Source organism: Halichoerus grypus, chromosome 7 (genome assembly GCF_964656455.1).
Source record: "Halichoerus grypus chromosome 7, mHalGry1.hap1.1, whole genome shotgun sequence".
Taxonomy (NCBI): Eukaryota; Metazoa; Chordata; class Mammalia; order Carnivora; family Phocidae; genus Halichoerus; species Halichoerus grypus.
The window spans coordinates 109,898,237-109,921,210 of record NC_135718.1 but is presented as its reverse complement, the minus strand read 5'-3'; the positions used below and the strand labels follow the sequence as shown (position 1 = coordinate 109,921,210).

At 37.5% G+C, this 22,974-nt stretch overlaps 1 protein-coding gene across 1 annotated transcript in view; it reads left to right on the top strand.

Annotated features, from left to right (window-relative positions):
* HMCN1 (hemicentin 1) overlaps positions 1–14,471 on the top strand; it is a 478,487-nt gene extending 464,016 nt beyond the window's left edge. Inside the window, exons 104-107 of the mRNA XM_078078047.1 lie at positions 1,358–1,708; positions 5,324–5,443; positions 11,186–11,312; positions 13,014–14,471. Of these exons, the coding sequence (XP_077934173.1) occupies positions 1,358–1,708; positions 5,324–5,443; positions 11,186–11,312; positions 13,014–13,380 (965 nt within the window). The 3' untranslated portion in view covers positions 13,381–14,471. The remainder of the gene's footprint in view (positions 1–1,357; positions 1,709–5,323; positions 5,444–11,185; positions 11,313–13,013) is intronic.
* Positions 14,472–22,974: the final 8,503 nt, after the last annotated feature.

Below are 22,974 nucleotides of genomic sequence, written 5' to 3'. Positions count from 1 at the left end.
ACAGACAATAGAAGAGATCTATAAGAAGGTAACCATATGCTTCTTTTTAATTAATGCACTTATAATCAAAAACTGAAAACTGACCTATGAAATTATATTCCTCCTGGAATATTTAAGTACAGCAAAAAAAAAAAAAAGTGTGTGCTTTAAATACTGGCTTCTGGTTTGCATACTACGCTTTTAAAATTGGTTGCCTTGGTTGTCTACTTAACAATGATTTATAGCAAATTCTTTCATAAAGACTTAGTTCTGTCTTTATGCAATCCCCGGTACTTTGCACAGAGCAAATGTTGAAAGTAATACAGTTACTAGAAACACTTTTAAAATAAACACTCTCTAATAGCAGAAGTACATAACATATCATTTTAGTCTTCTGTTTAGATACTGTAATTTATATATAACTTAACATCTTGATTAGTCATAGCAGTGACCTAGCAGAATGAAATATGTTTATTTGTTCACTAATTTGACCTGAAGTTGAATGTTAGGCCTTGGACTGGGAAATAAATCAATGAAGAAGGCAGAGCCATTGCCTTAAAAAGATTTAAAATGTTAATTTTAACCTTTGCCTACTAAAATAATTTTTAAAGCAAAATTTACTGCTTTTATTCTGCTTATTGATGTTGCTGTCTTTCATGCCACTGTGGTAATGAATTAAAGAATTGTTTTGTTCTCTCTGGTTTTCATTTGCTTTTCCAATTTACAGGAAAAGTTGGGAGTGATTACTATATGTTGACCTAGGAAGGAAGAAAAATAACTTTTTTTTAATTTTATGCACTTTGTGAGTTTGTATCTTAGTAAGAAATAATTCTGTCTTAATTTCCCTCTTTTTAAATTTTTGTGAAAAATGTGCTTGGCTTGATTATTAAATAATATTTATTGATTCAAAAGAAATAAAAGAAAAAATGTTAGTAGTTGTACCAATATTATCACATCTGAAGCTTGTAATTGTATGAAAGGTTGAAGGTACCAGTGAGAATGTTATAATAAAAAGCAAACTAGAAATGTGATTGAGTCCTTCCCTCCACCAACAGAATTAAGATCTGCATTAGCTTTGAACTCTAGTTTTTCTGGATTCAAGACCACATTTTTCCATATGACCCTTTATGTTTCTACTGTACACATGAAGCAATCTTTAGGAGAAGTCTTAGAATGTTTCTATGTATTCATAAATGAATGATTAAAGCTTTCTCTAAAGTTCACAACAATTGAGAAATTACTGTATCCGTAGCTTTGGAGGGTAACATAATGTCTTCAGTTTGTTCCAGAGACTGATTCTTGATTCCTGTGTTTTGTGTGTGTGTGTATGTGTTTTTTTTTTTTTTCTCTTTTTTCATGTATCATGGCACACGAGCAGACATTAATGAATGTGAACAGGTGCCTAAGCCTTGTGCATATCAGTGCTCCAACACCCCCGGCAGCTTCAAGTGTATCTGTCCACCAGGACAACATTTATTAGGGGACGGGAAATCTTGCGCTGGATTGGAGAGGCTGCCTCATTATGGCACTCAGTACAGTAGCTATAACCTTGCATGGTTCTCCCCTGTGAGAAACAACTATCAACCTCAACAGCATTACAGACAGTACTCACATCTCTACAGCTCCTACTCAGAGTATAGAAACAGCAGAACATCTCTCTCCAGGACTAGAAGGACTATTAGGAAAACTTGCCCTGAAGGCTCTGAGGCGAGCCGAGACACATGTGTAGGTAAATGTCAGCCATATTACATTTCCTTTCGGTGCGCTCACTTATGGGCCGGAGTCTAAACATATGCACAGCACCGGTGGTCATTTGGGTGCAGTGAACTACATCTGATCTCAACTCTGGGATGACTCAAAGTTCCAAGACATTTCCTCTGGAGCCTGAAACTACTACAAAATTTATTCAAGTCAATGATGTATTTACATGTGTACATTCTGATAATTATTTGTTTTATATCGACAGTTTCTCTCTTTTGACCACTCCTGAAAGTGTAATTAAATTTAATGCTATGTAGAAATAAATTTCAGTGGCATTCAGAATACATTTTTTTTAAAGAGATTATGAGTATTGCCACATAATATAATACCATCAGATTATGGCTGTACCTGGCCAATGCCAAAGCAGTGGGTTAAAAGTGAAACTTTCAACGACTCAGTCAACTGCTTGTTCTGTATGACAACCAAAATGGTGTTGACTGTTGACCCACACTCCCCGTGGAATTTCTCAGTTTGATATTTTGTATATATGTAAATCACTGAAAAGATAATGTGAGCCAGGACAAAATTAAGTTGCTTTCATTGCTCTAAAATATGTGCTTTCAATATCTTTACCTAAACTCATCTACAATTTAACTTGTTTGCAAAAGTAAAGTGTAATTTCCAACTCAATAATTGAGGCTTTGTTTTCAGTTAGGTTGCAAACATTACCATCTGTCATTCATTTAATTCAGTTATCTGTGAGTGTCCGCAGTTTGCATGCCATTGAGCTATGTGCCAAGAGAAATTAGCAAACACAAATTAGCCCCACTATTAGTTAGATGACAGAAGAAAGCAAGGAAGATAGAGAGGAAGGCGGGAAGAAAGAAATTTTGTTTAAATTTAAAGACCCCCTATGCCAACTTCATTTTCTTGCATTTTTCTTAAGTATTCTACACTTCACTTATTCTTGCCTAAATATACTTTCTGTTACACATTTCTTATAAACATTTTAAAAATATCTTTTTCTGACTTCAATTTTCATCATTTTTTTTTTCTACCCTTCACCCCAAGCCCTGTTCCTACATCATTATCTTCTCAGACATGCTTCCTTAATCACTCTTCTGTGGACCCAGCCTCCCATATTACCTCTATCAGCTGGACCCCTGACCCACTGGATACTTAAACTTTAAACTTTCCTCTTTAAGTGTATATTTTCCCAGAACTTTTCTGTCTAGATGTCCTGATGGACCTGAAGGTTAATATGATGCACATGAAACCTCCCTGTGATCAGTGTCTTAAACTGTTGACAATGCTAGTTCTTTTTACTCTTTGAACTTCAAACATTAATGCATTCATTACCAGTTCTCTACCTTTAGTCCATATGGTCAAATGTTACTTAATTCCTAATCGTGTGGACTCCACAATCCTTGTGAGGGTGTCAAACACCACTCTCAACCTGCTCCAAATCATTCTGAGCATTGGTAATTTTTCATGTCCACGATTTTGACCTCTTTGTTAGTTAAAACTTTTCACCATTTTTTAATTGATAGAAGTAAAATTTGACATGTTGTCTTTCAAAGTTTCTTCCAAATAGTCATTCCCACTAAGGGGTTTCATCTCCAGTTATCCTCCCACTCTCTGACTTCATCTTAGACAAGCTCTTCTCTTCTGCCTATACCCTCCTGCCCCAAACCCTTGTTTATGCTGTGACACATGAATTAAATCATATTCCCCACACCGTCCACCATCTAGCTAATTTCTTTTAAATCATCTGAATGTCCCAGTCATTTTAAGAAAGCATCCCTGATTAATAACCCCCTTCTCTATTTCTTCATCACTATCTAAACTCTGCAGTTTCACAGTAGAGTCTCATAAATGTTTTCTGTGTCTTTGTGTTTATATTACACTAATATTATGTTTATAAGAATTATCTTCCCAAACCATTGGCTGAGGCAGCTACTATTTCAGAGGACCAGTCTTGGAAAATCTGAAGTAAACTTCCATATCTAATCAATTACTGTATGTTTGAGTTTTATTTGGGGGCAGTTAATAGACATTTAGAAATATTTCTTAAAATATGGTGACTATTTTATAGTGTTCATACTAATAAAGAAATTTACACTAAGATTGCAGACAGCTTTGGAATTATGTAACGAGCAACTTGGAATAAACACCAAATGCCTTTAATTAACCATCTGGGATAGACAACTCACAAAAGATTCAAATTAACACTGTGCAATCTTGTTAGACTCAGGCTAAAATTTAGCTTTTTAAGGAAATGATTCCAAAGCTTAACAAGAGAAATGAACATTGCATTGCCTCTGAATGCTGAAATCACACTCGGGGCCACTCTGAAATTCATACTCTGGGAAGAGTCAACTGACTTCTTGGAGTTCCACATCATTGACATTTCTGTGATGATTTGGGGTGGAAGCAGATTGTAAAGGGAAAAAGTAAAAATAACACACAAGTTGTGGAATAAATGCTTTGGTTCACAGTGGGGCAAAAACAGTAACAAATATTTGATGAGGTTTCATCATGAATAGATTTTGAATCTTTGCAATTATATTGTGAGCATATGCAAAACATGTACGTTGAACACATCCCTTTGCTCTGAGTCACCCACCAATTTTCACCTTGTCTTCTCTTTACTTCCACCCTACAACACTCCTGCTCCCACTTCACATCATGTTCTCTTTTCATTCTTCCACTGGTTGGTGGGACTCTGAACAAATTCTAACATTAGTCTGAGCAAAACACAACTGGGATAAGAAATCTGAGGCACCCCAAATCACATCCCTTATCCTGAAAGCAAATAGCAATGAATTTTTAATTATCACCCATTCTCCTCTCCTTGTTATTGCTACTTTCTTGGCTTTGTTTAAAAGTAGCAGATAGATAGCTCTTTATTATAAAATGCTTCCCCATATATTATGATATATGAACCTTCGAACAAATCTGTGCAATAGAGAGATCGTATCAGTGAGTCCTTTTGACAAAAGAATTGACTGAGATCTTGAGAAATAAAGTGGTCTGCCCAAGGTGTCACAGCAACTATAGATACGTTGTTGCCATTCATACTTTACAATTGTATGAAGTTTGATGAATATTCTTATCACAAAATTAAAAACACCTCCACTTGATATCTCTTTATGGGAAAGTAATGCATGGATGGTGGGAGCACATGCAGGGAGAAAGAGAGGTGGCTAAAGTTTAAATAAAATAAAATTCCTTGTTCCAATTAACCTCAATAGAAACTTTGTCTTTTCGATAACTTCTACTATTCTGTCAAGAGTTTAGTACTTGGGTGGTTTAGGATCTTGTACAAATCTGTTTCATCTGCCATCCCAGGCTTGCTTAACTAATACAGATATTGGCCAGTTCCCAAACTGGCCAATTCCCTCAGCTCGTATACAATTCTACACAGAAGAGATATTCATATTTTATGAAATAGTACAGTTGACACTGGATTCCATTAAAAACAGATTCTGATATAAAACAGCTCTGAGCATGTTTAAACACATGAGTGTAAAATCACCAAGAAGTTTTTCTATTGTATATCAACAACTTGCGTGTAATTGGTTCTGTCGTAGTTTCTGGCTTTGCTTTGCATGGTTATACACTCTGCTTTCTTTCTGCACAGATATTGATGAATGTGAAAATAGAGACATTTGCCAGCACGAGTGTAAAAATACCTTTGGGAGCTATCACTGTATCTGTCCGCCTGGCTATCAACTCATGCTCAATGGAAAGGCTTGTCAAGGTGAGAAAATGTTGGGATGTTTATTGCTGCTACTTGACTTAAAACATAGGAGAGTATGAGAAATTAAGTGTCTTCTTTTTTTTTGAATAATTATTCTCCTAGTTGCTTTCTCTTCCTTCTCATTCCCATTGGTCATATTTATCATTGCTTTTGTAAGTAGGAGAACTGGAGAGCTAGCAGTTAGGTAGAGGAAAATAGTTGAGAACCATTTTTGGTGTAGTCTTTCTAAACCAGTTCATGTTATATATACATATATTTTTTTACTATGTTCTTTTTTTTATTATGTTATGTTAATCACCATACATTACATCATTAGTTTTTGATATGTTATATATTTTTAAAACTAAGTGGGAATAGACCTCTTCAAATGTCTTTTCAAAAGTTCAACCAAGATGAAAGACGAAATGGAAAGAAAGCTCAGTAAATTTACTCCAGTATTAAGCATTATTTTATTTTTTGTCTTGGCCAACCATGGGTAATTGATTAAATGATCTATTCTTTGAGTCTGCAAATGATGTGGAACAGTCATGAGCTAGCACTGCAGAATGCAAAAGGTTTAAACAAATGAATAATATAGTCTCTTCCCTTTGATATCTTAGTCCAATGGAAACAGACATGTAAATAAAAGCATAATATACAGGGTTGTAGGTACTATAACAGAGTTTGGGACAATGTGTAGTGATGGTAGAAAGAAAAAAACCATCAATCTCAATATTACCCTCTTTACACAAAAATGTGAAAAGGACATTTTGCTTTGATAAGGTATATTATGTTGCAATGCATACTTAGATCAAAAAGAAATAAAAACTTATATAAATCTTAAAAATCTTCTAAGAAATCCCCTCAATTTTGTGGTCAAAATCAAAAGTATTATATAAGTATTAACAAGCCTCTGAATTTTATTAATTTCTGTCACATACAACCTGTATCCTTTTCTAAAGCATATCAAATAAAATCTCCAAAAGAGTGCTTTATCAGTAGCAATTGAATTTAGACTAAATTTGCCCTCTCTGGAAGATTCACAGAAGACTTGCTAGGATGCTGGTCATGGAAAGGGTGCTCCAGGAAGCAAGACCTTGGCAGGGCAATAGGGTCACCTGAGTTCCATGAGCTTCCACCTGTCTCACACCCATTTACCCATTCCCTCCCTGAGAGCCCACACTGGACCATGTGGCCTGGAGAAGTAAAGTGAACACCATAATAACCTTCGCTCCCAGCCATCTGTCACAAATGCTTGTTAAGAACTTACCCTATGCAGAACTTTCTACTGAGACTTGAAGTATGAGAATCACGCATTGATATTAAAGTCATGTTTTCCCAAAGCAATTATTAACTCATTTTAATCAACAGTACAGCTATGTCAAGGGCAATAATTTGTACCCATCCTCCAGATAATAAAACTAATTCTCAGAGTGATGATGTGAGCATGAATGTTCTAGAACAATCAAGCACAAGGGTAGGACTTGATCACAGATCTCAATGTCTAGAATGGTCCTTTGTCTCTCCTGTCATGCTGTGAACACCAGGGTCATTGTACTGTGGCAGCAGGGTGAGGTGAGAGCATTTACACTGTCCATGCTTTATAACTTTCCCCAGATTGTCACGCCAAGGATCCTCTGAAGAGGTAGCAATACCCAGCATTAATACTACACTTCCTGTGAGTGCACCAGGCACCAAGGAAGGAAGCATTTGGAACAACCAACCAAACTACAAAACCCCTTGGCCAGATTTTTAAATGCTATATTATGTCATATCCTCATTAGAGGATTTTTTTTTTCCCTAAATTATGCCAGTTTGTTCCTTGATTGCCCTAGCTGCTTATTCGGTTCAAAACATTTTTCAGCTTTCAGTTGTGCTTCAGAGAGTGGAAAATAATGTGAACAAATCAGAAACAGGTGTCACTTGAAATGTTTGCGATTTAAATGGGTTACATATTTTTGTGGTTTTTAAAAAAGACTTGAGAGAAAACAATTACATCTTTTAAAGCAGTCTTTAATCTGAAGAATAACTTGGAGTCTTTTTATAGCTTTAGGAAGTGTTTTGGGCATTTATGAGAGGAAAAAAAAGTTGATTTTCATTTACATGTGCATTTTCGAAGCTTTGTACATTAGTGATTAAAATGTCAGTGACAAAAAGGAAATTAAAGTGAATTTGACATTGAACAAGGACAGAAACTCTAGTCAAAAGTGGAAGTCAGCAGACTACAAAATGAAAAACAAAAAACATGACTGATCATGATTTGCCCAAGAAGCGGAGAGGAGAAACAAAAGATCTTTCTGCTAATTTTAAGCCCCACTAATCTAATTCTGAACATTTAGAAACACTTTATTGGCATTGCATTTGAAATGAGTGTTCTAATCTATCCAAGTTTTTAAAAAGTAATCCATAATGTTATCAAGAATCTAAATTATTCTTTCTATAAGACAAATGTTTCAAGTCTGTTTATCCTGAATTATTGTTTAATGTATCCAGAAGCACTTGGTTAAATACATTCACATGTTCTAAAACTATTAATATAAAAGTTTTTCAGCTCATCTTGGTAATCTTTTCTTGTATAATATTTAGATTATAAAATGCCTATCCTTTAATTTCTACCATAGTAATTTTCTTATAATATTTAATAAAAACCAGACATCCTCACATTGTCAGCTAACAGAAGACAGCATGATTTCTCCATCTTTTCTGGCTTCTCTTTTTAGGACCAGGCAGTAGACTAAATGAGTAGAGTGAATGCCTATAGGGTGCTTCAGCCTGAGGAGATAGCTGTAGACAGAAGACAAAGGAAAGCCACCTTCCAGAAGCTCAAATACTTAAGAAAGCTTTTCAGTGGGAAGTGTTCATCGTTATGGAGCTAAAGGCAAACACTTTGAATATTAGATTTTGATATATTTTTGTAGTTTCATATTCAACCATTGGAAATCTGTGATAAGATAGCTACTCTTATTATGCATACAGGCATGTGTCCAGATTCTGGTCTCCATGCCACCATTTCCATGGGCCCCTGCAGCTCACCGACCTCCATGTGCCTGCAGGAATTCACCATAAAAATTAGAGCTAAAATGAAATTTGGTGGATAAGTGTGAAGGGAATGTTTTTTATGAGAAAAAAAAAAAAAGATAAGGCTAATTGAATTTCTTTCACATTTTCCTAAAGGGCTTTTCACTTCATTCTGAGACAATCTCATTTTGCCAAGGAGATAATGCCCTTCTGACAGATAAAATCATAATTAGAACTTGGTTCACAGAGACAATAGGCAAGATTTAACTGAAATATAAATTTGTTTCACACTGTGTTGTATTCCTGTAGGATAATTAGTCCTAATATAAAATTAGTCATAGAAAGCACATTATGTTATTATCAGCACATCTAAGTAACTAAAAGGTCAAGTAAGTGATTACTCCGTATCACTCTAGCTCAGTGTCTTTTTACTTTATGCAAACTATTAGCAGGTCTAAAGTAAATAATTACACTGTCTGTCATTTCCTTAGGAAACAGAATATATTTGGAACCAAATCTAAAATGCTCATTTTTGAGACAGAAATGGTAAATAATTCAGAAATAAAATCTAACATTTATTGTCCATAATTAATATACTGTCTCTTGGAACTGCTTCTCTCCTTTCTATTTTTTTGAGAGCAATATTTCAAGTTATTTAAGAATTCACAAAAGAACTTAAAACTTTAACCCAAGTCCAACATACATACCATTATGCAGATACCAAGTCACCTACTACTATGAAATGATACAATAGTTTCACATGCCCATTTGTCTTGGCACTGATTCCATGATGAAAGTGCATTTGACCTTTAGGTCCTACCTCTGCAGAGAACTGATTTGGGCCCAATTAATTGTAATTGTTCCCTTCAGTACATCAGGATCTATGTTTATTAAAATACTAAAGAAGGAGTATTATAAGTGCCTATATGCAGCCAGTTGACTTAAGACTTTAAAATAAGTAGTCTGCAATTTTTTGCTTGCCTACTCCAAAAAAATTTGAAACCTTATACTTCATTCATATGTTTTAAAACTGACTTCTGAAGTTTCTTATCATTTAAATTGTTGTAAAAGATGTGAATTCTGGCTTTGATGTACACAGCTTTAAATATATTTTCATCAATACTTTGGAGCTATAGATAACCCCGTTAATGGGGAATGATCACTATATAATTTAAGAGTCTGTAGTCATTGTTAAACCAACCAGCTTGACTGTCAGAAAAAGTCTAAGGTCATTTTTCTGTTCAAGTAAAAGTGTTAGTCGGTGTTCCCATGACAATCAGCTCACTTCTGAAATCTAATTTAAAATAGAGAGCTAAGACCACTGGTTTGTAGCCATGATGAAATAAGGCCTGCCACCATCAATACAAATAACCAGTTTTCTCACCCTTCATATGTGCCTTGAAGCATTTTACACCCGGGTATCATACAGAGACTAGGGATTAGTGGAAACCTTTCTTTTGTAAAGCAGAAGGATATAAAATGGGAATGGGGACAGGAGAATTCCAGGCTGCAGGAAGTTCTCAGGCAGAGTGCTTTTAGAAAGGAGAACTTAGGGAAATAAGTTTCTGGTTGAAAATGATTCCCTGAAATATTTGCCTGCTCTCATACTGCTGGAAAGCTTCCATGCACCACCAGGGGAATGCAGGTACCACCGTTGGAAATGACTGCTGTAAAATATGGTTCTTAACATTAGGATCTCAAAATCCCTTAAAAATTTTGTAGAACTCTATTCTCTTCCCAGAAAATCCATCAATCGCAATGTTGTGCTCTCTGTCTCTCCATCTGTCTTTGTCCCTGTCTCTCTCTCTTTCTCTCTCTCTGTCACACGCACACACTCATACACCCATACACAAAAAGATTTTCATTCACAAATCCCCTGATGCTCGAATATGGACCCTAAGTTAAAAATCATGGCTCAAAAACATTCATTTTCAGAAAGCTCAGAAAAAGTTTCCTTTAGCTCCATCTGGATGTTTCTTAATTGTAGTGATTTAAGTGTGTTTTTATTTAACAACTTTGTATAGAAAACAACAAAATAAACAGCATTTCATTTGTATTTTTCCCCACTACCCAAAGGGGAGCTATTACCCTAGAGAGCTCATCCCATGCCCATAACCCCTGAGGATGGATTCTCCACAATTCAGATTTGATTAAACTTGGATTATGGTTCTTGGGTCATTCATTTGATCCTGGGCTGCTTCTTTTTTTTTTTTTTTTCTAGATTCTCTCTCTCCACAAGAAATGACTGACTTGAATTTATTAACTTGACTCCTTTAATTTCCACTACCCTACCTCCCACTCAACAATTTGAACTCATAAAACAAAATACCACGGAGAATCACTCACATTTTAAAGAGGTTCTTCACTTTACAGAAAGGTTCACAAGTGTCCTTTAAATTTTTAGCTTGTTTCTCACGAATTTAAAGTATTATTTGCTTTCCGAAACTCAAATGCACTCTATTTTCCAAATATAAAAAACACCAGAGTTCTTAATAGCTTCCCTTCTACTTTTATAGCTTTTATTTTTCGATGTCCTTTCACAAATGTTAAAAATTATCCTCAAAGCAATATGGGAAATAGCACACCAGGTATCCGGATCCCATTTTGTGGTTGAAGAAGCTTAGGTATGGCTACCAGATTCACTCATGGAGATTTGCCATTACCCTCAAATATCCACACCACCTGCTCTCATGGCCTGCTCTGACCAGAGTTGCTGACGCTGTGTGTTCCTTGTGCTGTTGCTAGATGTTGATGAGTGTCTGGAGCAAAGTGTGCGCTGTGGGCCAAATCGCATGTGCTTCAACATGAGAGGAAGCTACCAGTGCATCGATACCCCCTGTCCACCCAACTACCAGCGGGATCCTGTTTCGGGGTATGTCTTGCCTTCTCTTCTCAGAAATACTTTTGAAAAGCATTCTCTCCTCAACCAACATACTCTTGTCTGTAGTCACGTGTAACTCACAGGAAGTCAGTAACCCCAGGGGTATATGGAGTCAATGAGTGGGTATGAAATGAGCTCATCCTGCAGCAGCTACTGTAACCTAAACTATCACTGTTGGCTGCCAGGGTTTTCCCAGAGCATCTCCCCAATATGTAATCCGCCATGCCACATCTAGAATTCTGTCTCAGCGGTGAGCATTTTATGGGATGATAGAACCTGACCTCCTTTGAAATTTCCTAGTTTCCATTTGTGTTGCCTCAGGGTTTTAAGGGCTCTCAGCACTTAGAGCATTCCAAGAAGTACCTTGACTGTAATCGTGATGACTCACCATGACTCCATGAGAGAATGGAGATGAGCAAGGATGAGTCAACAGTCTGCCCGCTCATAGATGGTCTTGCTTATATTCCCTGCTGTCTGAAACACTATCTTTTCTGGGTTCTGAATAAACTGCTCTTCTATTTTCTCCCTCCTCTTACAGAAATGTCATACTCTGTTCAGGTATCAAGTCAATGAGGTACTTGAAAACAGAGATAATGGTCATCATGAATAGGACCTGCTGATAAGAAGGTGGTTCTGAAACCAAGTGCTGGTTGGAGCTCACACTTTGTTTTTCCTCTCAGCAGTGACTACCAAGTTACTGTAACATGATCAAGTGTGGACTGCCCCAGATCCAGCAAAAACCTATTCATAATTGCTTTAGGGGGAATAGGAAGGGGAGGGAGAAAATTAAAAATATTGACTTAAGAAACATCCAAAAATACTGACTGAAGAATCCATATCTGCAGAAAATGGTCCTTTGTGCATCTTTCTAAAATTTTACTCTCCCTTACCAGTGATTTCTGGCAATTTAAAAGTCATGATGCCTCAAAAACAGCCAATGTGGGCTCTGAAAAAAGAAAATACAGTATTTTTAATCTAAAATAATGTGGAAAACAAATACAAAAGGAAGAGCTTCCCCCCCCCCCCCAGGAATCTTAGTTGACCTTTTGTTATTTTTAGGAAAACAAACCAAATATCAATAAATTCTACTTCAGCTTTCAGTCTTAGGGCAGATGTTAAAATTTAAAAATAGCTTGTATTCCTCTCTTTAAAAACTACTTGTTTCCAGTATATGTACAGATACTTCTATTTCCAAAACTAACTTTTCATTTTAGAGACACTCTTGTGGTACTCATACTTACTTCAGTGGTTCAAAAATTTCTGGGGCGTCTGGGTGGCTCAGTTGGTTAAGCGTCTGCCTTCGGCTCAGGTCATGATCCCGGGGTCCTGGGATCGAGTCCCACATTGGGCTCCCTGCTCGGCGGGAGGCCTGCTTCTCCCTCTCCCACTCCCCCTGCTTGTGTTCTCTCTGTCAAATAAATAAATAAAATCTTAAAAAAAAAAAAAAACTTCTGATTTTACTGAAACTGAGAGATAGATATTTGACTCTAGACCAGCATACTCTCATAGGCATCTGACATCTGGTTTGAGTTAGTAGCATAGCACATGGGGTGGGCCAATTGCTCTCGCAGTCAGACTGTCTACAGCCTTTAATGCCTAAAAGTTGTCATGGATCATGGTCACCTGCCGCATGCCCTCTCCTGCTTCCAAGCCAGATAACAATATGCACTTCATGTGTTTTTTTGTCCTTAGGTTCTGCCTCAAGAACTGTCCACCCAATGATTTGGAATGTGCCTTGAGCCCATATGCCTTGGAATACAAACTTGTCTCCCTCCCATTTGGAATAACTGCCAATCAAGATTTAATCCGGCTGGTAGCATACACGCAGGATGGAGTGATGCATCCCAGGACAACTTTCCTCATGGTAGATGAGGAAGAGACTGTTCCTTTTGCCTTAAGGGATGAAAACCTGAAAGGAGTGGTGTACACAACACGACCACTGCGAGAACCAGAGACCTACCGCATGAGGGTTCGAGCCTCATCCTACAGTGCCAATGGGACCATTGAGTATCAGACCACATTCATAGTTTATATAGCTGTGTCTGCCTATCCATACTAAGAAGCTCTCCAGAGCCTAATCCACATATTTAAACTGCATTAATCATGGGAATCCAGTCCCCTTCCAGATTACCATCTCCTGAACAGTTGCAATCTTGGCAACTTGAAAATGGTGCTATGCTCTGTTTTGTGTGCCTTCCTTGGTACTGGTGAGGTATTTTCATGATCCCACCATGGTCATATCTTTTGGTAAGGTCTAGAAAGGTCCCTCATTATTTTTCTTTATTTATTACACTGGAGCAGTTATTTTCCAAAGATTATTCTGAACATCTCACAGGAGGACCTAACAGTGATGTTTTAGAGTAGCATAGTAGCTAAGATCATTTTCCTTAAAAGAAAGAAAAAAGAAAACAAAAATAACTCACTCGAAGCCAAGTGAATTTTTGAGCATTTGGCCATTTTTAGAATAATAAAACTGGTTGCTATGTGTTTTGATCAAAGCTTATTAAGTAACTTATAAAGATGCTTTTTTTTTTTTAAAGTGTTGATACTTTATAATGGGACTTCTACACCTATTTTCACCTTAAGGGAAAAAAGAAACACCACTCATTTTAGAAATATAGTATGGCTTCTAGAATGTTTCTTTGATACCAAATAGGGTTCACGTGGACTGAGCATCCAAAATAAGGATATTATTTTCAGTGATTTTGTGAAATGAGCTGAACCACGATAATAGAAAATAGAAATAGATAATAGAAAAAAAAATATTGCTTCATCCTTAGATAATTGTTCATGGCATGGATCTTTGATATAACCTTCCTTCCAGTTAGCTCCATAACTTGTACATTCCAGCATTTTATTTTCCAGTCAAGTGGAAACAACTTTTACAAATACCAATGGGACAGTTTTCTTTGTTTTTCTTAAAAATCTTATATGTTCAAATTAGCATAAATGTTGAACGTCAATACACTGTACATGGTTGTAACAGACTCTGGAAGCAATTGCCAAGATGTATTCTATTTTTATGAAATGTATATATATTACCTTGGTGTATTTTCTATATAATATCTTGATGGACTCTTTTATAAAATTATTTTATAAAACAAAAAACAATGTTACAGTCAAACCAGCCTGAATAAAATTTTCACATCCCTTTTCTTAACCTTTTTGAAAGCTTAAAATTTGTTTCCTTATAGCTATCCTAGGTGTTAAGGTTTATAGTCACACATACACACACCTATCTGTGTATATGATACATAGCCTGACTGAAACAGATTTTAAATGGATTCTCTGAACTGGATCTGAGTTAACTTTAATTGGTTCTGTGATACAGTCACATTTAATGGAATTAATAACCTGTCTCAAGTGGTAAAGTGAACTCTGATTGTTCATGGGATGCAGTGCCAAAATAGTGCTTAAATTCTTACCAGTAGGCATTTCTAATCAAGAAATGGTTGCTTGCTTGTAGGTACACTAGAGAACATGGAGAAAGAAAATAATGAGTTGAGGGCTTTAAATTCTCAACTGAAGTTCTGAAAAAAGGATATAAAGTGAATGATGATCTGAAGGAAACGCTTATTTCCTAGAACTGCAGCGCCAAGTTTTCTGAAAACCAAACCAAAGGTCTAATTCCAACAGTGTCTGGATTACAATACAAATTTAGTTCCTAATCTCACAGGTTCTCTTGTGTTAAAGTTAGAGCACTGATTGAAAAGGAAGTATGATGGGGCACCTTGGTGGCTCAGTTGATTAAGCGTCTGCCTTCGACTCAGGTCATGATCCTGGGGTCCTGGGATCGAGTCCCGCATCCGGCTCCCTGCTCAGCGGGAGTCTGCTTCTCCCTCTACCCCTGCCCCCTGTTTGTGATCTCTCTCTCTTTGTCAAATAAATAAATAAAATCTTAAAAAAAAAAAAGAAAAGGAAGTATGAACCCACAACTTGGGATAGAGACATAGGAGCAGATTTTGATGAAGCTGGAAACCAACTCCAAATGATATGTTTTCTCTGCCAACAGAAACAACCCTTCCTCTCTGTCTGAGGAAGTTAGTCTTGTCTAAACAACCTATAACGGCCTCTTTTGAAGCCCTCGCAAGAGATTCTGAGCCTTCTCAGGACCAACCCTTCTTACTTTTCATTGCTTCTAGACCTATAACCAGATTTATGTCTTTAGAATTCAATAACAAAACAAAAAAAAATGAAGATTGTAATTTGGGGTTTTTTTATAATTCATATTTACTATATTTTTTAAAGTTATCATCTACAACAGATTTTTTTTAAATCTAGTCCTTTACCACAGTAGTGTGAGAAACACTGCAAGATACCAAGAACAAAAATTATAACCTACTGTTTACAGAGAAGAATGTTGAAGTTCAAAGAAATTAAATAACTCGCTGCAAAGTCAATCACTGGTGGGGAATGGAGAGCTGGGTTTGGATCCAGGTCCACTAACTACAAAGCCATACCACTTGTCAATATTTTCAATAAGGAAACTCCTCTCAGCTTCTTCAGAAACATCTGCTTACATCCAAGCATTATAATTGCAGCGTGAACATGAACCGCAACTCCCTGGGTTGCTGCTTTGACAAAATATCTTCACATCTACCACTAAACTGGGATCTCATCTCTGGACATCAGTGTACCTGCAGTTATCATTCATCCTTGAAAATCATCAATGGGAATTCAGCTATTAGCATTCCAGGGTTCTGACTTGACATTTAAGTAATACCAGTTGACCTCCCCCCATGAACCATAAATGAGATTTAATGCCACTTTAAAAATTTAGCACTATACTTTTCCTGCCCTGGAGATTGAGGTTTTAAAATCATGATTAGGTCAACTAAAATCAAAAAGACTGAAAATTCAACTGGTTATTTATGTGAAAGTTCTCAAGAACCGAAATATTTTCTCACAATATACAAGGATGACTGACAGATTGGCTAAATTTATATAAAATAGGCCCAAAGTTTATAATTCAAAGCTGTCCATAGAAATCATTCATATATTTATTTATTCATTCAAAAGTTATATGTTGCTGGGGCGCCTGGGTGGCTCAGTCAGTTAAGTGTCTGCCTTTGGCTCAGGTCATGATCCCAGGGTCCTGGGATCCAGTCCCGCATTGGGCTCCCCACTCAGCGGGAGCCTGCTTCTCCCTCTGCCCCTCCCCTACTCATGCTCTCTCTCTCAAATAAAGTCTTAAAAAACAAAACAAAACCCAAAAGGTATATGTCAAATGCTTATTATGTACTGGGCTTGCTGATAAACGTGAGGAATACAAAAAATTCGAAGATACATATAGCCCAGTGAGAATTCATATGTAAAAATGAACTATAATTCAGGGCACCTAGGTGGGGCTCCGTCGTTAAGTGTCTGCCTTCGGCTCAGGTCATGATCCCAGGGTCCTGGGATCGAGCCCTGCATTATGCTCCCTGCTCCGCGGGAAGCCTGCTTCTCCCTCTCCCACTCCCCCTGCTTGTGTTCCCTCTCTCACTGTGTCTCTCTCTGTCAAATAAATAAATCAAATCTTAAAAAAAAAAGAACTATAATTCAATATGATAATTATAATAAAATTCTGTTCAAAGTGCAATTGGCCCTAGACAACCAGTCATTTATTTTCTGTCTCTATAGATTTACCTTTTCTAGATTGTTCATATAAATGGAATTATATAATATGTGGTCTTTTACATTTGGCTCTTTCCACTTAGCAATATCTTCTTGAGGTTCATCCATATTACCAGTATTTCATTCCTCTTTATTGCTGAATAGTATTCCATTGTGTGAACGCACCACTTTTATTTATCTATTCATCAGTTTCCAGTTTGGGACTACTATGAATCATAATGCTGTGAGAATTTACACGTACGCCTTTGTGTGGACATAGGTTTGCATTTCCCTTGCATAGATACCTTGGATTCCCAAGAACCTAGTAATTTTACACCTGGGGGTCTATTCAAGAGATATCCACATAAGACTTAGATGTAAATTTATGTTTAAATTTGAAAGAAATTGTCAGGCTATTTTTCAAAGTGATTGTACTATTTATATTCTCATTAGTAATATATGAGGATTCTAATTTCTCCATCTCCTCACCAACACACATTATTATCTATTCTAGTGAGCATTCTAATTTGCATTTCCCTACTGACTAATGATGTTGAGTGTTTTGTTTTTTTTTTTTCATGAGCTCATTGGCCATCTGGATATCTTTTTTGGCAAGACATCTGTTCAAATATGTTACCCATTTTGAATTGGGTTATTTGCCTTATTGTTGTGTTGTATGAGTTTTTTATATGTTCTAGATACAAGTTCTTTGTCAGATATCTTATTTCCAAATATTTTTCCCAGTCTGTGGCTTATCTTTTCATTTTCTTAATAGTTTCTTTTGAAATACAAAAATTTTGATTTTTATTAAGTCCAATTTATTGATTTTTTAATGGATTATGCATTTGATGTTGTAGCTAAGAAGTCTTTGTCTACTTTAAGGTCACAAAGATTTTCTCCTATATTTTTCTAAAAGCTTTAGAGTTTTAGCTCTTCTATTTAGATTTATGATACATTGATTTAATTTTTGTGTACGATAGGAGATAAAGGTCTAAATTCATTGTGTTGCCTATGGATCAAGTTGTCCTAGCACCATTTTTGAAAAGGCTAACCTTCTCATTGAATTGTCTTGGCATCATTACCAAATATCAATTGACTAAAAAGTGATTACTATAACTTTATAGTAAGTTTTGTAAACTAGGAATAGAAGTCCTCTACTTCTTTTTTCCTTTTCAAGATTATTTTGACTATGTTGGGTTTCTTATATTTCCACATAAATTTCAGGATCCGCTTGTCAATTTCTGCAAAAGAGCCTTGAGATTTCGATGGAGATTGTACTTGAATCTGTAGATCAAGTTGGGGGGATAAAACTATTCCTGAATCATAGAAAAATCATTGCAAACATAGATTCTGGAGTCAGATGAACAGTCAGTTTCATTTCCTACATCATAATCTTGAAAAGTTAATCTTTAAACCTCAGTTTCCCTATCTTTAAAATGGGGATATTAACTATACCTGCTTCTATTTCTTCAGAACAAAAAGATACATTTTTCTCTGGAGCCCTTAGCACAGTGCTTCTTGTTAGCTGTTGTTACCATACTGTCATTTCTTATTCTGCCAGGAACTATGTAGGCACTAGAGATAAAGAGTTATAAGTTGAAGAAGTCTCTGAAAGAGTGGGATTGCCCTGGGTTCTGTGTTTTTGTTGCTTTGGGTGGATGAGGGATAAGAAGATAGCATTGGTGTTGATGGAGAACAGGGAGGATGAATCTTACTAGGAAGTCGTGTGAAAGGGAAAAAATATTAGCTCCACCAGCAGCCTTTAAAAAAGAAAAATGGTTTTACAGTCCCATGGTTTTACATTCATTCAACCAGCACAAACCCCTACTCACTATGCACCATGAAAAATTGGCAAAGAAAGCCTTATTCTTTTATCTTCCTCTCCTGTTGAGCTCTGTTTTTCTCTTCCAAGCTTATGTCCATTTTTAATTGATTTCACAGAGTAAGTGCCCATAGGTGTGTGTGTGTGTGTGTGTGTGTGTGTGTGTGTGTGTGTGTGTGTGTTAGGGGGACAAGTATTATTTGACTCAAGCCCAGGGAGAAGCCCTGTGTTCTAGCTACCCTAAGAATGTTCCTAATGACAATAATGCACTCTGACCCAATGGGACAAACAGAAAGCCTTTAGTTGTTACATGATTTTTCTGGCACTAAGAGGTTGTCCTTGTGCACTGAGCCACATTGTTGTTGTCCTATTGGTTTTCAGGTTCCCAGCATGTCTGATTCTCAGACTTGTAATCCACATTGTCCTGATGTTTCCAGTTTCCTCCACCTCTGAGTCAGACAGCAGGATAGAGACCAGCTCATCGTGCTCTGGCCCAGGCTCCCAAATAAAGTGGTTCCATGTGTGGAGGCAGAGCCTGACATGCCCCATTGGCCACAGGTTGTTCCAGCTCCGTAGGGAGACTGAAAGAATGTATCAACAGACTTGCCCAGGTATCTAAAACACATTTTCAAAATGTCAAGTGACCCTTGATGACCGGTCTGCTGATTAACTGCAGTGTCCCAGGGGTCCTCGGAGGGGACAAGCTGAGGCCAAGTTTTCAGTATGTAATCACTTCTCTGCACTGAGTCAGAAAGCTCACCGCCAAGCTGGAGCAGCAGTAGAACATGTAACTGGTCAGAAAGATTGTAGTTTCCCAATCTTCGTCCTCTGCCAAGATTCTGTTTCAAATTCTCTACTCTCAGAGGAACCGCCTGGGAATTTGGAAGTTCTTCACAGTGGTTTCTGGATGAGCTCCTCCCTCCCCATTTGCACCACCTCAACCCTCACACCGGCCATGACACATCTCGGCTGCATCATCTCCCATCTTTGTCAGTTCTCCCTCATTTCATGTCCACCTGCATTCCTAAGCAGAATCATGTTCTATCAGGATTTGTCTCTCTCTATCTTGGGACCTACAGTAATACTCGCAAGTGAAGTAGAGATGATATTAAGCCAACAACCAAGATCCTCAACCAATCGTCTGCCACCCAATCACAATTGGTTTGCAGAGATAGATAAACAAAGTTAAGACAACAATACAGGCTGGTTTGAGCTGGGACACCTTTGGCCTGCACTATGAGTAGGGCCAAGGACCTCACCAAAATCAGACGAAGGGACATTTTTGGCTTCTTTTTCCTGGGACTTCCATAGTTGCATGAGAGATGGATTATAGAATTCAGGAGAGATTGTGGAACTCAAGGGAGGAAGCTTAAAGAAAGAGAAAACACCAAATAGAATCCCCAGCTTTTAACCCTTCTGTTCATTCCATTAAAGGCTTCATGTCTTAGCACCAACAGGAGGTTCAGAATAATGAGTGACAGTAAGATTGCTGCTTGCCATCAGGCAAAAGAATTGTCTTTGCGGTAAAGAACTTCCACAATGACGAATGAGAAATTGTACATGAAACAACTTTAATAAATATTCTGTAAAAAAAGTGAAATATCGAAAATTTAGATGGACACTTGTATCTCTTAATGTGTCTTGGTCAGCTTCTCCACAAACCTACGGAGGTGTTTATATACTTTATACTTATTACAGTATACATTTTTTAATGTTAAAAAATTAATACCCTAACTTCTTCACATGGTCATCCTTCTTGGGCACACATGGCCTTGGTGTCCCTTTGTGTGTCCAAAATTCCTCTTCTTACAAAAATACCAATCAGATCGGATTAAGGCCTGCCCTAATGACCTCATTTCAACTTAAACACGTTTTAAAGGCCATCTCTCCAAATCCAGTCATATTCTGAGGTATTAGGGGCTAGTGCTTCAATAGATGAGCTATGGGAGGGGACACAATTCAGCCATAATAACAGGATGTGGTAATTATCTGTTTATATGATTCTTTTTCTAAGTCCATACCAATGCATTTGTTAATAAGCTATCTTCTGCACTTGGCACAGTGCCCGGCATACAGTGGGATTGAGTGAATGTTTGATTAACGTATGGGTGACTACACATATGCTTAACATAGTTGTGGTTAGTGGGGAGGGTCTTACGGACGTGCCTCACTTTAGGTGGAAGGAAAAAGCCTTCTCTGTTGAGTATTAACTTCAAGGCCCTTGAAAGCTTCTCAGAAGCTCTTCTTGATGGCATCTTTGTCTCCAACATAAAGATCCCTGACGTTATGGCTAATGAGATTTAAAAGTGCCAATTTTCTGCTACGCCGTGTTGTCTTCGGGCAATGCTCAGGCTCACCTACCTGTGGACCGCGGTATCCAAACTGTTAAAAGAGTCAACAGTTAAGCGGAACACAGGCGGAAGCCTGGCAGTACAGGATAAGACCAAATGAAAAATTTAGTGAGAGGCTGAGAAGAGTGGTTACTAAACGGATCAGCTGTTTTGATGTCAAGGAGACAAAAGGAGATTAAAGAAATTGGGGGCAATACATAGAAACATCTGGATGGCAAATGAAAAATTCAGTCCATTTTCCCTGATGTTTGGTCCACACATTCCCCAATATCTGAAAGCATTCAGAGGAGTGGCTCAGTGCTTCATCTTCCTCCTGGGATTCTCTTATGTGTTCAGGCAGTCAAGCTTCTCCTACTCTTGACTCCCAGTATGTTCGGGGCCTAAAACACAGCGATTTACTAGCACCAAATGATCATAGCTGGGCAAGATTTTGTGTGTATCCTCTGGCATTCCAGGATGTCGGCAATAGTATTAGAAGCAGTAGTAAAAGATGTGTGGTGAGAAATATGTGCCCATCTGGGCACTGCATACATCTGAATATTTACCACCATGTGTGAGGTCGAGCTGGAAGACAGAGGTAGTATTCCTCCATAGCACACTCCACAAGGCATCCTCCTCTCGGGACAGACAAACATGGTAGAAAGAATGTGTAATATGCCCAAGGAAGGAAACAGCTTTCCAGACTCACTGCCCTGAATTAGCATGTGAAAAGAAGTTCTGTGGACCCAGGAGGGAAAGGAGGGATGGTTCACAGACATGGTTTTCATCTTGTCCGCCTTTGAAAACTAAACTTTCTCATGTGGTATCTTTGAGGATCATTGGCTTGAGAATTTAAGAAGCATTCTTTAAGTGACTTGAATATTCAATACAGGAGAGAGTGAAAAGAGACAAAGTCTAATCACTCTGTGGTGACAGTATTAAATACCTATAAAAAAGACTGCGGTGGCTCATCTTAGTGTAGACTTCTTTCCGGTGTTACAGCACTGCGGGGTAAGTGATATAAGGACAAGCACAAGGTACAATTAGGGCACAGGTAGGGTCCCTAAACCAGGACAAAGGGGTCCCCAAGGAATGTCACAGCTAAACTAAAATCTGAATCACAATAATCTTAGTTAACCCTTATTGAGCCAGAAACAGCTCTACACACTTTACATGTATTACCTAAATTCGTTAATGAACACTTCAACAATCCCCTGAGGGAGACACCTTAATTTATCCCTAGCTTATAGTGAAGAAACAGAGGCATAAAAACTGAGGTAACCTGCCCAAACTTAATAAAGTTAATAAGTGGCAGAGCAAGGATGTAAAACCAGGCTATCTTTGGCTTCTCTGTGCTTCACCGTGCAAGGGATGACCAAGAGTTCCCCAGGTAGCAAGAAAAGAGAAGGACAGGGACAAAGAATCAGTAGATAAAAGCCATTCTCTAAAGAGGTCATCGGTTTTATAGAAGCCAGAGGTGAGTTAGTAGTTCAGTGCGGCTGAGAGGCTGGAGAAGTAAGCCAATGCCAAAGTATGAAGGGTCCCATAAATCCTTTTAAGGAGTTTCGGCTTTATGTCCAGAATAATGTGAAACAGAATTTGTTTTGAGAGACCCATAAGGGCTAGGCTTCATGAGAACAACCCTGGGAAGTTGGTCCTCATCCCAAACTGAGGAATGTTATAGGAAATTTAGGAATGGATTGTTTTGTAGTTTGCTAATGTTCATTTATCTTTATAAAGCAAAATGATTGAAGGCTCTTATTCTAGATGGTGAAGTCAAATGAGTTTTAGTCTCATCTGTTTTAAATAAGAATGTATCAGACACTTGGCAAAGAGTCCAGGAATTTAGAGGTGGACTTCCTGGCACCAGAAAACCAGGACTATCTGTCTCAGAAATGTGACTGCC